Source organism: Podarcis cretensis (assembly GCF_951804945.1).
Source record: "Podarcis cretensis genome assembly, chromosome: 11".
Lineage (NCBI taxonomy): Eukaryota > Metazoa > Chordata > Lepidosauria > Squamata > Lacertidae > Podarcis > Podarcis cretensis.
The window spans coordinates 58442215-58457167 of NC_137180.1; the positions used below are offsets into that span (position 1 = coordinate 58442215).

The 14953-nt window shown below is 44.7% G+C and overlaps 1 protein-coding gene across 3 annotated transcripts in view; it reads right to left on the minus strand.

Annotated features, from left to right (window-relative positions):
* The window catches only part of SETBP1 (SET binding protein 1), a 277042-nt gene that overhangs the window by 80260 nt on the left and 181829 nt on the right, over nt 1-14953 (minus strand). For all 3 annotated transcript variants that reach the window (XR_013843348.1, XM_079994676.1, XM_079994677.1), the window contains one exon: nt 8751-12225. Coding sequence is in view for 2 of the 3 variants with exons in the window: in XM_079994676.1 (XP_079850802.1) it covers nt 8751-12225 (3475 nt within the window). In the remaining variant the exon portion in view is untranslated. The remainder of the gene's footprint in view (nt 1-8750; nt 12226-14953) is intronic.

A 14953-nucleotide genomic window follows, 5' to 3' on the forward strand; every position in this document is an offset into this window, starting at 1 on the left:
AAGGATCTAGGAGTCTTGGTTGACCACAAACTTGACATGAGCCAACAGTGTGATGCGGCAGCTAAAAAAGCCAATGCAATTCTGGGCTGCATCAATAGGAGTATAGCATCTGGATCAAGGGAAGTAATAGTGCCACTGTATTCTGCTCTGGTCAGACCTCACCTGGAGTACTGTGTCCAGTTCTGGGCACCACAGTTCAAGAAGGACACTGACAAACTGGAACGTGTTCAGAGGAGGGCAACCAAAATGGTCAAAGGCCTGGAAACTATGCCTTATGAGGAACGGCTAAGGGAGCTGGGCATGTTTAGCCTGGAGAAGAGGAGGTTAAGGGGTGATATGATAGCCATGTTCAAATATCTAAAAGGATGTCACATAGAGGAGGGAGAAAGGTTGTTTTCTGCTGCTCCAGAGAAGCGGACATGGAGCAATGGTTCCAAACTACAAGAAAGAAGATTCCACCTAAACATTAGGAAGAACTTCCTGACAGTAAGAGCTGTTCGACAGTGGAATTTGCTGCCAAGGAGTGTGGTGGAGTCTCCTTCTTTGGAGGTCTTTAAGCAGAGGCTTGACAACCATATGTCAGGAGTGCTCTGATGGTGTTTCCTGCTTGGCAGGGGGTTGGACTCGATGGCCCTTGTGGTCTCTTCCAACTCTATGATTCTATGATTCTATGAAAGCCTGCCCAAATAAGCAGGATTTGGAGAAGTTCTCCAAGATGCCCAGGTCTTGTCAACTCTCCAGAATTGCGAGCGCCATAAATTTATTTTATGTAGGTGAGTTTCTGGCTATGACAGCTGGAGATAAAATACCTTGCTGATCTGTTCAAAAATGGCACCCATTGCTCAGTGTATCAAACAATAGATTTCCTGATTTTTAAACAGTGTATCACGAGTTTGGGAACAGTTCCTACCTTCTCAACAGCACTAACCCAAATTTGATACAGGAATTGTAAATACATACTACTGCTGAAGCTTGATCGATTCAATGAGCAATGGTTTTATTCTGCATGTTTTCTTATGGTTAATAATTGCCTACCAATTAAAAGATGGAAATTTACACCTAGGTAAATAATTGGTTGAGCTGGACTTTTTAATTATGCCATCTGTAAGGACAACTGCCAGGTTTTAATTAAGTTGTTCTATATTGATTTATGTTTAATTCTGGTTTACTTCCTCACATTCAGTTTGCATTGATTTCTGCTTAATTCCGTTTTAATTCTCATTGCATTTGATATAGTACGTTCATCTCCCTTGCGTTATACTGTCTTAAACTTGACCTTGAACTTAACTATAGGAGGTGGCCAACAGCTCACCTGTCTGCGCTCCTCCTGATGATCTAAGTTGACTCGTGGATGTTGGACTCAAGGAAGGGGTAATCTCAGGTAGTTCCATGACAGGTGATATTTTACCCTTTTATTGGGGATGGAGAACAAAACTTTCCCTGTTGTAGGCTTTCCTAACAGATTAGCAGTACAGGTGAGAGGTAGGTTCAAGCCCAGCCCACAGATAAGGCAAAGTGAAGTGCTCGTCTCAAGTAATAGAAGCCCAAGAGGCAGTGCTCTGCCACCAGCAGAGAAGCATCACCAACTTCCAGTGATATTTTATAAGACTTGCCCAAATTCCGCAAGATCTCGCAAAGTCCATGAGATCTTGTGAGACTTTGGCGGGACATTGCAAGATCTCACCGGAAGTCGATGCACCACAGGTACTTTGTGGGCACTGCCAGACAACATAGAGCTGCAATGTCATATGGGCAAAATGGATAAACATGCCACAATTAGAGACTTTGGGAGAGGGTTCTCACCCGCAAATTATCTGGCTGATTTACAAATACCTAAGTACAGACACTCCTTTACCCTGGCCAGATTCAACGTTCTGCCCTCTGCCCTGTTGTTAGGCAGATATGAGGGCAAACCATATGAGTCACGTGTTTGCCCATGTGGCTCATCGGAAGTGGAAACAAGTCTGCATGTATTGCTGCACTGTAGTTATTACGAGGACTTACGTCTGACCTTTATTGCCCCAGTTCTACAAAAGCTTAAAAATAAACCAGAACTCCTATGTATGAGAGCCTTGGTAGAAGATAAGGTCCCTGAAATTACGATCAATGTTGCCAAATTCTGTGTAGCTGCTATTAGGCGCAGGAAACAAGAGCTTTCCAATGTCAATATGCAGGTGAAGGCAAATATTTAATTTTATTTATGCTGTCTAATTTTAAATTGTTGTTATGACCTAATCTGTATTGAAATTGTCCTTTGTTCTTCTGGTGTTATCTTTTGCTGACTAGCTGTACGAGTTAATCTGGTCTGTGACCGTTTAATAAACTTTGATTTGATTTGCCAGACAACACAAGTTAAGAGAGGCACAGCGGCAGGGGGACATGTTCCCATTCCGCCATCCTGCTCCTGGGTAGGTTCACCTGTATAGGTGAACTGGATTGAATCTCTTGCCCATCCCTACCTGAGAGGCTAGCCTGTTGCCTCTACTGGATCTGTCTGCCATGTCATAGTGATGTCAACACCATGTTCCGTGTCACTGTTATCACACAGCAGGTTTTAGACCGCTCACCTAGAGGAAAACGGCTCTCTTAACTCATTACCAACCCACACCTCTGCCTCCAAACTGTATTGCCCTTTCTAGCACTGCCTCGCTGACGGTGACCTGGACTGCAATTAGCATTAATTCATGTGCGAGGAAGTCCATATTTGTTGCTGCTGGAAAGAAAAGGAGAGGTGACAAAGAAGGCAGAGGAAGAAGACAGCTGTATAATGCTTTTCACTGAAGCAGAGTTAGGTGGGACCCAAAGAGTCATCTAGTCCACCCCCCCCATAATCACAGTGAAAGAATCCCTGAGAGTGAATCTCACTTAGTGTTGCGAAGCTCTATGCATGTACATTGATACCAAAACAACAACAACAACAAACCAATGGTTACGTGAAACATTCTCAATAAACACACAAGACCTAACCGGCTGTACTTTTGAATAAATAGGGAATACTACTCATTGTATCAAATTGTCAACTTCAACGGAAGACTCATAGAGTTCAACGAAAAAAGCAGAAGACCCAGTGGATCAGTTCATTCTCTAGTCAGTTCATGCATAAGGTCCATACATGTAAAAGTATCTATTCCACCTGTCTGTTCAAAGAGTCCAATAATCCACATGAAGGGTTGTTTCAGTTTCACAGAATACTTTCACAAAGACAAGGATTTCTGGAATATTAGCCTTGTTTCGCCATCCTAGGCTTCATCAGTACAACAGGCTCATATATAATATTACAGGATCTTATAGTACAGTAGTGATGAATAGTATATCTTATTTATTCAAAAGTACAGCCGGTTATTGTGCACATTGATACCTGCATATGACCCCTTGTCACCTGAGGTCTGGAGGATGGCAACATGAGAACAGGGCCTTTTCTGCACTGGCTCCCTGTTTATGGAATACTCTCCCAAGGGAGGTTTGCCTGGTTTCTTCCTTATATATCTTTAGATGCCAGCCAAAAATGTTCCTCTTCAACAAGGCATTTGGCTGATTAATAGTCTACAGCCTCTGGTGTTTTGGGGTGGAAGGTATTACTTTGTTGTTTCAGTTTTAACCATTCATTTGTGCTTTTATCTTGTTTTTATCTTGTTAACTGCTCTGGGATCTTTTGATGAAGGGCACTATATAAATCTTAACAACAACAACAACAACAACAACAACAACAACAACAACAACAACAATGTGGGATGTGCATTTGTGAGGGACTGGCTCTTGTTGAGTGTACATTTGATGGGTAAACCAGGAGTTCCTGCTGCATAATGTGTGAAACCATCTGAACTACAGGCAATTCAAGTGAAGAAACACTGGCGGCAATTCTTGCTTAAGGACAAGGGTCCGAAGAAAATGTTGCGCCGCGGCCTCAGACAATCATAAGCAGACAATCATAGAGTTTAATGAGCGCTCTTGGCTCCTGATTTTCCTGGCAGAGCTAGTTTTAGTTTTAATATATTTTTCTTTTCCTCTTTGTATAGTACAAAGTATGGCTCTGGTTAGCTAAACCCTGATGACTTTTCCATCCAAATAATACTTTTGACAAAGAACAAACCAAGCTCATAATCTGCAGCTTGATGGATTAGATCATGGAGAGCCCCACATTTTTGCAGACATGAAAATAAACACAAAGTTTTTTTTAAAAAAGAAGAAGCTGGAACAGCAAACCCAGTTTAGTTAGAACTCAAGGAAAGATGACTTTATTTTCCATTCATGAGTAACTGTTGTATTTTTACATCCTCTGAAAAATCTTTGCGATTTTACTGGTTCCCTTGCTTTCAGAGACTCTCTCCTTTAAGGCACAATACTTGCACACATTCTTCACAGACCGTTAAGTGAGGTTTTAGAGTGGTGCCCATTTTCTCCGAATATTCGTCCACGAAGTGGGACCTGTGATTTGCTACTTTGTGGAGATGACAGAGAACTGCAGTAATAAATGCCAAATGTTACCACATGGAGGAGCATTGGGAAGGCCTTTTCATTGTTAATAAACAATGAGGGAAAGTTGCCTAATGGTAGATTTGCCATGTCATTTTATTTTGATTTTTGTGTAAGGATTCGGCTGGAGGTTTTGCTAAACTATTTCTTCACCATGAGAAACTGGGAGGTGACGGAACAGGTCCTGGCCACCTGACCCCGTATTAGCTATTACTTTCATAGATGCGGTTTGTTCCTTATAAGTACAAAGTACATCAATACTGGATCCTGAATTGGTTTAAATAAGGCTGTAAAAAAAGAGACTGAAACCTTCCTTCTATATATTTTGCAGGGAAAAGGCTGATATCCAAACACACACCTAGTAATCATAATTATTTTGTACTTGGAGAACTGTTCCCAAGTATGTGCAAACGTGTGAATATGCTTTAAGGGATAGAAAACTTGGCCTAGAGACGTCATGGTGACCCGTGAAGGCCAAATGGGATTATTTCAAGACAGGAAGAGGATTTTAGTATTTCATTTCTATTTGTCTCTTGATAACTGAGACCAGGACAACTGATATCTGCTCTGGTGCCTGGACCAGCACTTGACATGCAGCCGTTGCTAGGCAACCGCAACAGAGGCTCCCCTATTCTCTCCGGCCTAACAAAAAAGGGCTAGGCCTGAACGAGGCACTGGCGGAAAATCTAGTTAGGAGGGAGAGGGGGCGAACAATCTGGACCGCGTCCGCACATAGGTGTCTGCAGCATTTGGTGTCTTGCTAAGAATTCAGAAGCATGGCCCCATTCATAGTTGCAGTTTGCCCCAACGCTTCCAACTTCCATGTTTTCATCTTGTATAGGTTTTTCTCCCTCTCCAATAACACTAGAAGTCTTGGACATCCAAGGAAGTTGAATGTCCAGCCTAGGACCCATGTACCTACAGGACCGCCTCTCCTGGTATGCCCCGTGGAGGACCTTAAGGTCCACAAATAACAGCACTTTGGAGGTCCCGAGCCTCAAGGAGCTTAGGCTGACCTCAACCAGAGCCAGGGCTTCTTTGGTTGTGGCCTCGATCTGGTGGAACACTCTGTCACAAAAGACTAGGGCCCTGCGGGATTTGACATCTTTCCGCAGGGCCTGCAAGACAGAGCTGTTCCGCCTGGTCTTTGGTTTGGACTCGGTCTGACCCTTATGTTTCCCTCCCCTTATGGTCTTTATTTATCAGCTACTTTAAAATTAGCTGTATTTTAAATTGCATTTTAACCTGTATTTTAAAATTGTGTCGCCCGCACCCCTCTTTTCCCCCTTTACTGTGATTTTATTGGTGTTAGCTGCCCTGAGCCCGGCTCTGGCCAGGGAGGGCAGGGTATTAATAATAATAATAATAATAATAATAATAATAATAATAATAGACAATACTTCTTCATGCAGAGGACAGTCAAACTATAGAACTTGTTCCATCTCTGGACTAGGATGTCTTTAAAAGAGGATTAGACAAATTCAGGGGACGCAGGTGGCGCTGTGGGTTAAAGCCTCAGCGCCTAGGGCTTGCCGATCGAAAGGTCGGCGGTTCGAATCCCTGCGGCGGGGTGCGCTCCCGCTGCTCGGTCCCAGCGCCTGCCAACCTAGCAGTTCGAAAGCACTTCCGGGTGCAAGTAGATAAATAGGGACCGCTTACCAGCGGGAAGGTAAACGGCGTTTCCGTGTGCGGCTCTGGCTCGCCAGAGCAGCGATGTCACGCTGGCCACGTGACCCGGAAGTGTCTCCGGACAGCGCTGGCCCCTGGCCTCTTAAGTGAGATGGGCGCACAACCCCAGAGTCTGTCAAGACTGGCCCGTACGGGCAGGGGTACCTTTACCTTTACCTTTAGACAAATTCATGGAGGAGAAATTCATTAATGGCTACTAGCCATGATGGCTATGCTCTGCCCTCACAATTGGCAGCAGAAATGCTTCCGAATATCGTTTTCTGGAAACTATGGGCAGGGAGAGGGATCTTGTGCTCATGTTTGGATCACTGGTTTCCCTTCCCTCAGGCATTAGGTTGGCCACTATGAGAGCAGATTGGATTGGATTGGATTGATCTTTATTACGGCCATTGGCCCGTTACACGACAGTTTCCCATACCAACATATTAAACTTAAACCTCCAAATTATGAGAGCAGAATGACTAACTATGAGAGCAGAATGATGGACTAGATGGGCCATTGGCCTGATCCAGCACACTCTTCTTATGTTCTTATACTGGATCAGGGCAAAGACCCATCTAGTCCAGCATCTAGCTTTCGTAGTGGCCAGCTCCATGCATATGGGAAGCCTGCAAGCGGATCCTGAGTACAACAGTGTTCTCCCCACTTGCAGTTCCTCACAGCTAGGATTTAGGGGCATACTGTCTCCTATAGTAGAGATAGAGGATATGGCCATTGCATTAGGGGTGTACGATGCAAGCTCTGTTGAAAGTGTTTTCTCAGAAGTGGTGGAAATTTAAAGGCTCCCAAAGCCGAAGGGAATCACATAAGTTTCAGATCAAGACAAAAACACATTTCCCTGTAACCCAACAATAATAGTAATAAGAGATTACTTGCAACTTAAGTGATCTTGGGGTCACAGCATGAGTCATGGCACTTCAAAGAGGTCTGGAGTTTCGCTTGGCTGCCACAAGGCTTCTGGGAGGTGGCCGATAAAAATGTCTCCCCAAGTTGAACAATTTGGGCAGCAAGCAGAGAAACCACCACACAACTACTCCCAAACACTTAGCCCAACCTAACTCAAAGCATATTTCTCAATTACGTGAACTGGCTCCTTAAACCTTCACTTTTAAGGTAATTTGCCTGGGAAAGCACATGAATCCAGACATCCCAAGCCTTAGACCAGCGATGGGGAACTTGTAGGCATCCTCACCAACTTTTTGTATTTTCTTGACCGCTAGGCTTATACAGGGAATTAAGAAAACCTCTTTCCATAATCGTTGCATGATGCTCTCTGATTTTAAACTTTTTCATTTTTTAAATTATATATACATATTGTTGGAAACTGCTTTGTTATGAGACAGCAATGAATAAACATTTTTATGAAGAAATAGTAATAAATAAATGGTGGCATCTGTTATCTCTTTACCAACAAACCTTTTTACGCAAAAGCAGTGGCTTGGTCAGGGCTGGGCTTCGGGGACCAAGCGCAGGGCCAGAAAGCTTGGGGAGCCAGTGACTACCAGAGAACAGAGTTGGGAGACAGTGGTAGTCTGAAACAAAGATGGCATCAACCCCTGACACGGGCTGCTATTGGTTTCCAACATATACTATTTTTTCTTTTTGCATTTTGTTGGGTGTGTGCACTACACAACATTGTCCTTTCCCCAGAGTGCCCCTGGAGTCATTGTTGCATTCTGGGGAAAGGAAGATGGCGGGTGCGACTGGCTGTGTAAACCGAGTTCTAAACTGTACAGAGCTTCACGGCCACACGTAGAGGAGGTGCCACTTTTCAGATCCTGGTCCTCCTCAAACTGGAGCTTAGTATGCTCATCCCCTCTCTAACTGCTTGAGTGTTTTACATGCAAACAGAACAACCAACAGGGGACTGGAGAAGACACACAGGGAACTATCCTGACTTGCCTGGACTTGCCTCCAGAATCACAGATTGATTTATGAAGCTGCAGATGAAGCTGTCTTAAAGTGAGTCATTTAGCTCTTGACTGCCTACTCTTGACTGCCAGTTCTCCGAGGTTTCAGGTAGAGGGCCTTTCCCTGCACCTGTCACCTGGAAATGCCAGGTATTGAACCCAGGGATTTCTGCATGTAGACCAAGCAATGCCAAAATATCATTCTTGCTTAGCTGTACATGGACTTCTGCACTAAAACAGTCTCTTGGAGTGAGCTCACTATGCTATTTAAGAGTGCCCTGCCCACTGGAGAAGCATCATGTTCAAGCCTTCAATCTGGACTCTCCATCAGATGGCCAACACCAGCTGCCATTGGTTCCTCCACTCCCAGAACTGTCTCCTGCAATGACTGTTTCATGTGGGCATCATTTTGCTTCATTTTATAGCAACAGCAATAACACCATCCAAAGAGAGTAGGTACCAGCTTATAATCTTCTTCCCTTTGCCCCTTCTGTGAAGTGTCTAGATGGCTCTAAACCATTATTTTAAATAATCAACCACCTTGAGTGCATTGGCAGAACAGCAGTATACAAATGCCATAAATAAACATCAAATAACAGGCATCAAAACACCCAGCTGCAAGGAAAATAAACACATAAAAAACGGCACTGAGAGAAATATATATTTTCAGATTCCTACCTGAAGCTGTCAATGAGTCATAGCAGCTCCTGTCCTTCCTGCTTGTTCTGAAGGTCTGAAGGTCCTTCTCCCTGTATGTTTCGAACCCTTCGAAACTCCGCCTTTTGCTCCCATCATTGTCCCGCTTTTCGCTCAAGGAATTCATCTCGCCAAAGACGTCCAGGGACTCGGACCGTGCGCTGCTGTCAGTGTTCCCAGAATACCTCTTCATGCAAGAGTCTATGGGATCATTGCTTGAGTTACTTTTATCCTTGCTCTGCACCCACTGTTGGGTGTCAGAGAGAGACAACGTAGACAAGGTATCCACTTCGAAGTTGCTCTTGGAAACCTTGTGCCCACTGGTCTCACAATGCTGGTGCTTCTGTTTCTCCTTATGCTTGCTCTTCTCCGTCAGCAAGGAGAGCTCTTTGTCCGAGACGTTTAATCTGTCACTGACCGAATGGCTGGTGAAGCCAGTGGACTTGCTTGCGAAGAGACTGCTCAGGTCGTCGTGAGCCCCCAATATCCGCTCGTCCTTGTGTTTGTGCTTATGTTTGTGTTTCCTTTTGTGAAGTCGGCCACTGGGTATGCTTGTCCCTGCGGCCTTCGGAGAGGTCAGTGAAGAATGCACATCCCCAAGGCCGATCCCTACTGGTGTCTGCAGGTGGACCCCATGCTTCACTTTATGCTTGGCAGTGTTGGGCATCTTCATGTGAGAGCTTGCGTGGAACTGGGGAGGAGGCACAGTGGGCCTCATGAACGGGGAAGCTGCTCCGAGTGTGTGAGACAAGTACAAAGGAGCAGGATACTGACTGTAGTAGCCAAGGTTCATCATAGGCATTGATGTGTAAGGCATTCCATAGGGTGCATAGTAACTCCCACTGGGAATAGGGTAACCAAACCCTTGTAAGAAAGGCACCTTCGTCATGGTGTCATTGGTTTTGGCAGGTCTACCACGCTTCTTCTTAGACTTCATGTCAGACGTCCTGCGAAGATACAGCAAAGGGTCATACTGGATATATGGCATAGGGTAATAGTGATCAAAGTTAATCCTGAAAATGCTGGGATATGGGTTCTCGTGGTAAAATGTGTAGCTACGGTGAGAAATCCTGAACACTTGGAACTTGCTGATGAGCTCTTCCAGGTCTGCAAGGAACTGGAGGTCATCTCTGTTCTGCAGGTTCTTCCTCTTCCTCTTGTGCTTTGGCTTCTTCATAGTCTCATGAGCGAGAAAGTTATCAACGATGAGATGCTTCTGCCGGTGGCTGTGCCTGTTCTTAGTGCTGGTGTCAGACTGAATGACCTCTGGATTGTCCAGGCTGCAGAAGTCAAAGGAGTATCTTCTGCGAGATTCCGAAGTCTTCTCCGCTTGGTCGGACGTGCTGTTGTTGTCGGTCCCAATCCCACTGTCGCTCGGTATGGTTTCCTCGCTGTGGGATTCGCTCACCGGAGACAGCGTGACCTCCTTCAGGGAACCTATATCGCAAAGGTGGGAAGGAGAATTCGCCATGAGCCTGGGTGGGGACAGCTTCCAAGTCCCGCCGTGTATTCCTTTCTGAGTTTTTGTGGGAAGAGCGCTGATGGGCTGTAGATTTGGCATAGTCTTTAACTCTGAAAAATTCATTTCAGTGCTGGCAGGGCTAAGGCTGCCGTTAGAGCCCACTAGCTGCGTCGAGAGCGGATGGACGGCTGCTGCTGGTGATGATGATGCCACAAGTGACTGCAAGGTAGAAGGCACTGCTGGGTTTTCTGGCTGGCTGGATACGGGCCTCAAATGTTTCATGGCTGTCTTCGGGTCTTCCAGTGGGGGCTGCAGCTCGGATCTTGGCTTTCTTCCCCTTTTCTTACCAATGTAGATAGTTCCCTTCTTGCTGACGTTGATTTGCTTCCCTAGTCTCGCATCGATGGTGGGAGCCCCTGTGTTGGCTGGCGGCTGCGTTTTCATCTTCAGAGCTATGCTACTCGAGCAAGACAAGATCTGGCTCAAAAGGTTTTTCCTCTTGAGGCTCTTCATTTTGTTAATGGTCTTGATGGTCTTCTTATCAAGAACACCAAGCTTGCCAACCTTCTTGTGAAACTTCAGCTCACTGATGGTGTTCATATCTTCCCCGGGGGCCATCTGGGCTAACTTCACCAAGTTCCTCCGCCTCTTCCTCTTCTTCGTGCCAGGAAATTCCCGACTGATGGGGCTGACTGGGCTGGTGGACGTTCCTTCATGGATGGTTTCAACAGTGAGCAAAGGCTGTTTTTTGGGTCGCCCCCTCTTCTTCTTGATGGGAGTAATCACAGTAAGACTGTCTGTATTGGTATACAGAGGACTGGATGGTGTTATGGGATAAGCTGAAGGAGGTTCTACCATCAGTTTCTCAGGGAGGCCTAGAGAAGGTTCCCGGAGCACATTTTTAGGCTTGCTACACGTCCACCTTCGCTTTGCTGCAAACTTCAGGTGCTGAACCTCCGGCTGCTTGCAAGGTGTCGGGGCATCGTGTGTAACAGAAGCAGATGTCACGTGTGTAACTGAAGGAGAAGTCACAACCGCGGACTTTCTGAGCCTGGTGGCATTGGTCGCGGGAGATTTGCTGACTATCTCATTGCTTTCCACTGGTACCAACGGAGGCTCGTTTTCCATCGCTTTCCCTTGCTTTGTAACTCGCAGGTCTTTCTTGCACACCTCTGCCTGTGCGTTAGTCATGCTGGCTACATCGCTGCTCACAGGATGCCCGGGAGGAGAGGTTTTCTCTGGGACACTCTTGTCGACAACGGCTTTTGCAGACTGCCGTTTCTTCCTTTTGTGACCAGGTGTCTCCACTACTGGAGTCTTGATCGGAATAGTAATCCGTACGTGACTCGAATCGTTTTCAGAAGTGTTGGCAGAATGTGGGCTTTGCCTGGGGGGTGATGGCTTAGTTGAGCTGGATTCCTTCTTCCCTTCCATGCTGTCGTGGGTTTTGGCTTCAAATGACTTCTGAGGATTTTTCACCCATTCTATGTCTGCATTTTGGATGGTTTGGTTGATCAAGTCTTTTTTACTGGATTTCTTCTTTGTGCTGCCAGTGGGCTGGTTGAGGGCTTCTACCTGACCCTCTCCCTCTTGACTCACTAGGGGCGAAAAACCATTGCAATCAGACAGTTTGTTTGGCTGGGAAGTTGCGCTGAGACTATTTGCCCCTGGGACTGCATTGCATGCTGCAAGGTCTTTATTATTACCGTTTGACAACTGAGCCCAGGTGCTGCTGGCATTAGATTTCTTCACTTGGGACTTGCCGAAAGATACAGTGGGCTCCGGACCAGGGATCTTGGTGGCTTCTCGGTGTGGCTCTGGGGCAATGAAGCAAGCTTGAGGAGCTGGCCCCGATTCAGAGCTCACCGACCAGTCGAGATGATGCTGGTTGTTGCTTTTTTGCTGGTGCCGCGATTTTAAGGTGTCACTGGTGAAGTCTTGCTGGAGAACGGGGTCATAGTGCACAGCAGAATGCTTTGGCAGTCTGTCATAAACCTGGGAATGAGAAAAAGAGAAAAGAAGAGGAAAAAAAGTTAGGGCTTCTGATCCCTGAAAAGAATTCACCAGAATGGGTTTTTGTTTTCTTGCAATACGAAAACAAAGCAAACAAACCCACAATATAATAAATATTCTTATCCTAAATATATATTTTAGGAAATAAGCGACTTGTGGGTCTTTGGGCTGCAATAAGTACAGTGGTACCTTGGAAGTCAAACAGAATCTGCTCCAGAAGTCCGTTTGACTTCCAAAACGTTTGGGAACCAAGGTGCAGCTTCCGATTGGCTGCAACAAGCTCTTGCAGCCAATCAGAAGCTGTGGAAGTCACATTGGACATTCAGGTTCCAAAGAACGTTTGAAAACCACAACAAATACTTCCAGTTTTCAATCATTTGGGAGCCAAAACGCTCGACTCCCAAGGCGTTTGAAAACCAAGGTACGACTGTAATTGTTTGTTTGTTCTGTTTGTAAAAAGGGGCTATGTACAGAATAGAGCAACCTGGGACCAGTGAACTTATAACAGTACCCTTCTATTTTTTATGCCCCTGTCTATGCACTGGAAGAACATACTTTCTAGAGAGAGAGGATGCCTATCCTTTCCATGGTGAGATATCTATGACCATGCTTTCTATAGTGAAACAGATGGAAGGACCTTTATACTGAGTGTCATAAGAATTCATGCTCCAAATTGGGGGGGGGGGGAGAGTTTGGCACAAATCCAAAACTTGCTGTCACATTCTCTTGACACAGCAGATCCATTAAAAAACAAAACAAACCCCTGAAATATCCTGGCTCCCATTCGCCTTTCTTTTCCTAATTCCATTATTTCAGAAGACTTTACAAGAGCTAGCATAACATTTTCTCATTTAAAAGTAGCATTTTAGGGGGGGGGAATAGCTGCTACAGACCAGGGATGGGCAGGAGGTAGACTGGAATCTGTTCTCGGTTGGCAAGGATTTCCGATTCCCAGTTGCTTAACAATAAACACAACAAAATGACCACCCCCAACACCCCAAAATTGTATTCTTGAAATTAAGAAAGCTTGCAGGAAGGTCACCAGGAGTGAAAGGATTGAATTTAATCCTGGTGTTCAAAAACAAATTTATGGGCTCAGAAATGCTCATGTTAGTCACTTTACACCTGGCACCAACTAGCAGATTTCAGTATTCTAGTAAAGAGTAACAAGCAAAGGTATAGCCTGACATGTGTCCACCACCCCAGCTACAGAGAAATGAAATGACAGCAGGGTGCAGTGGTTAGAGCAAGCTCTCCCAGTCCACTCAGATGTGTTGGTCTACTGCTCCCTTTAACCAGGTTGGAGATTAGATTTTGAGTTACCATCATTCCGGTCAAGTTGGGTTGGACCAAATCTGACCCAATCCACAGCCCTGAATTTCAGGTTCTGCCTCCAGAATCCAGGTTCCTGCTTTCTACCCTGATACCGTAAGATTCTCTTAGTTTCATCATACTTGTCAAGGCTGATCATTTGGGGGGTGAGCGCATGTGCGGGAGGACAGGGATATTTCTCCGTGCTTGACTGCTGCATGGTAACCACAGATCCTGTGGCTCAGAGCAGGTTGAGTTTCATTAGCTGCAACTGATACGTGTAGACTGTTTACTCAGAATAACTGGCCCAGCCAGCTGAAATTAATGCACTCAGAGCGCATTTTGCTCCCAGTGTCTCCATCTGGCTCTCCGCCTGATCCTGTTGCTCCTAATGTTTTGGCTTCTCTTTGCCCCGCTGGGTGAACTGCACTGTCAAAAGGCAGGGAGGAAAACAAACACAAAAGCAACAGCCGACATGCCAAAGTAATGAGAGAGAGAGAGAGAGAGAGAGAGAGAGAGAGAGAGAGAGAGACTTTAAAACAACCACCACCAGCAGATTGGGTAAGGCAGGCTAGATGGCAGTCAATGGTTAGCACAGTGGTTAAGAGCCTGAGCTTTGAATCAGGAAGTGTCTGCTGCAAATCTCACCACCGCCATGAATTCAACAAGTGGCTTGAGATGAAGTCCCTATCTCCTTGCCTTCCCAGCCTCCCCATCTGCTCTCTTCATGCTCTTTAACTTTTAAGAAGTGGCAAAAAGCTCTGTTCCTACGTTGTGAGTGCTGTCATATCTTTAGTCCAACATATGAACTGATTGCTTACAGACACAGACTTTGTTTGGATAAATATAGTGATATTTGGAATGAGTTTCTACTGAATAGAATATGATTAATAATCATATGCATATTAGCATATGTCTATATCTATCTATCTATCTATCTATCATCTATCTATCTATCTATCTATCTATCTATCTATCTATCTTTCTTTCTATATCTATCTATCTATCTATCTATCTATCTATCTATCTATCTATCTATCTATCATCTATCTATCTATCATCTATCTATCTATCTATCTATCTATCTATCTATCATCTATCTATCTATCTATCTATCTATCTATCTATATCTATCTAATCTATCTATCTATCTATCATCTATCTATCTAATCTATCTAATCTATCTAATCTATCTATATCTTTCTATATCTATCTATCTATCTATCTATCTATCTATCTATCTATATCTAATCTATCTATCTATCTATCATCTATCTATCTATCTATCTATCTATCTAATCTGTCTATATCTTTCTATATCTATCTATCATCTATCTATCTATCTATCTATCTATCTATCTATCTATCATCTATCAGCTAATCTATCTATATCTTTCTA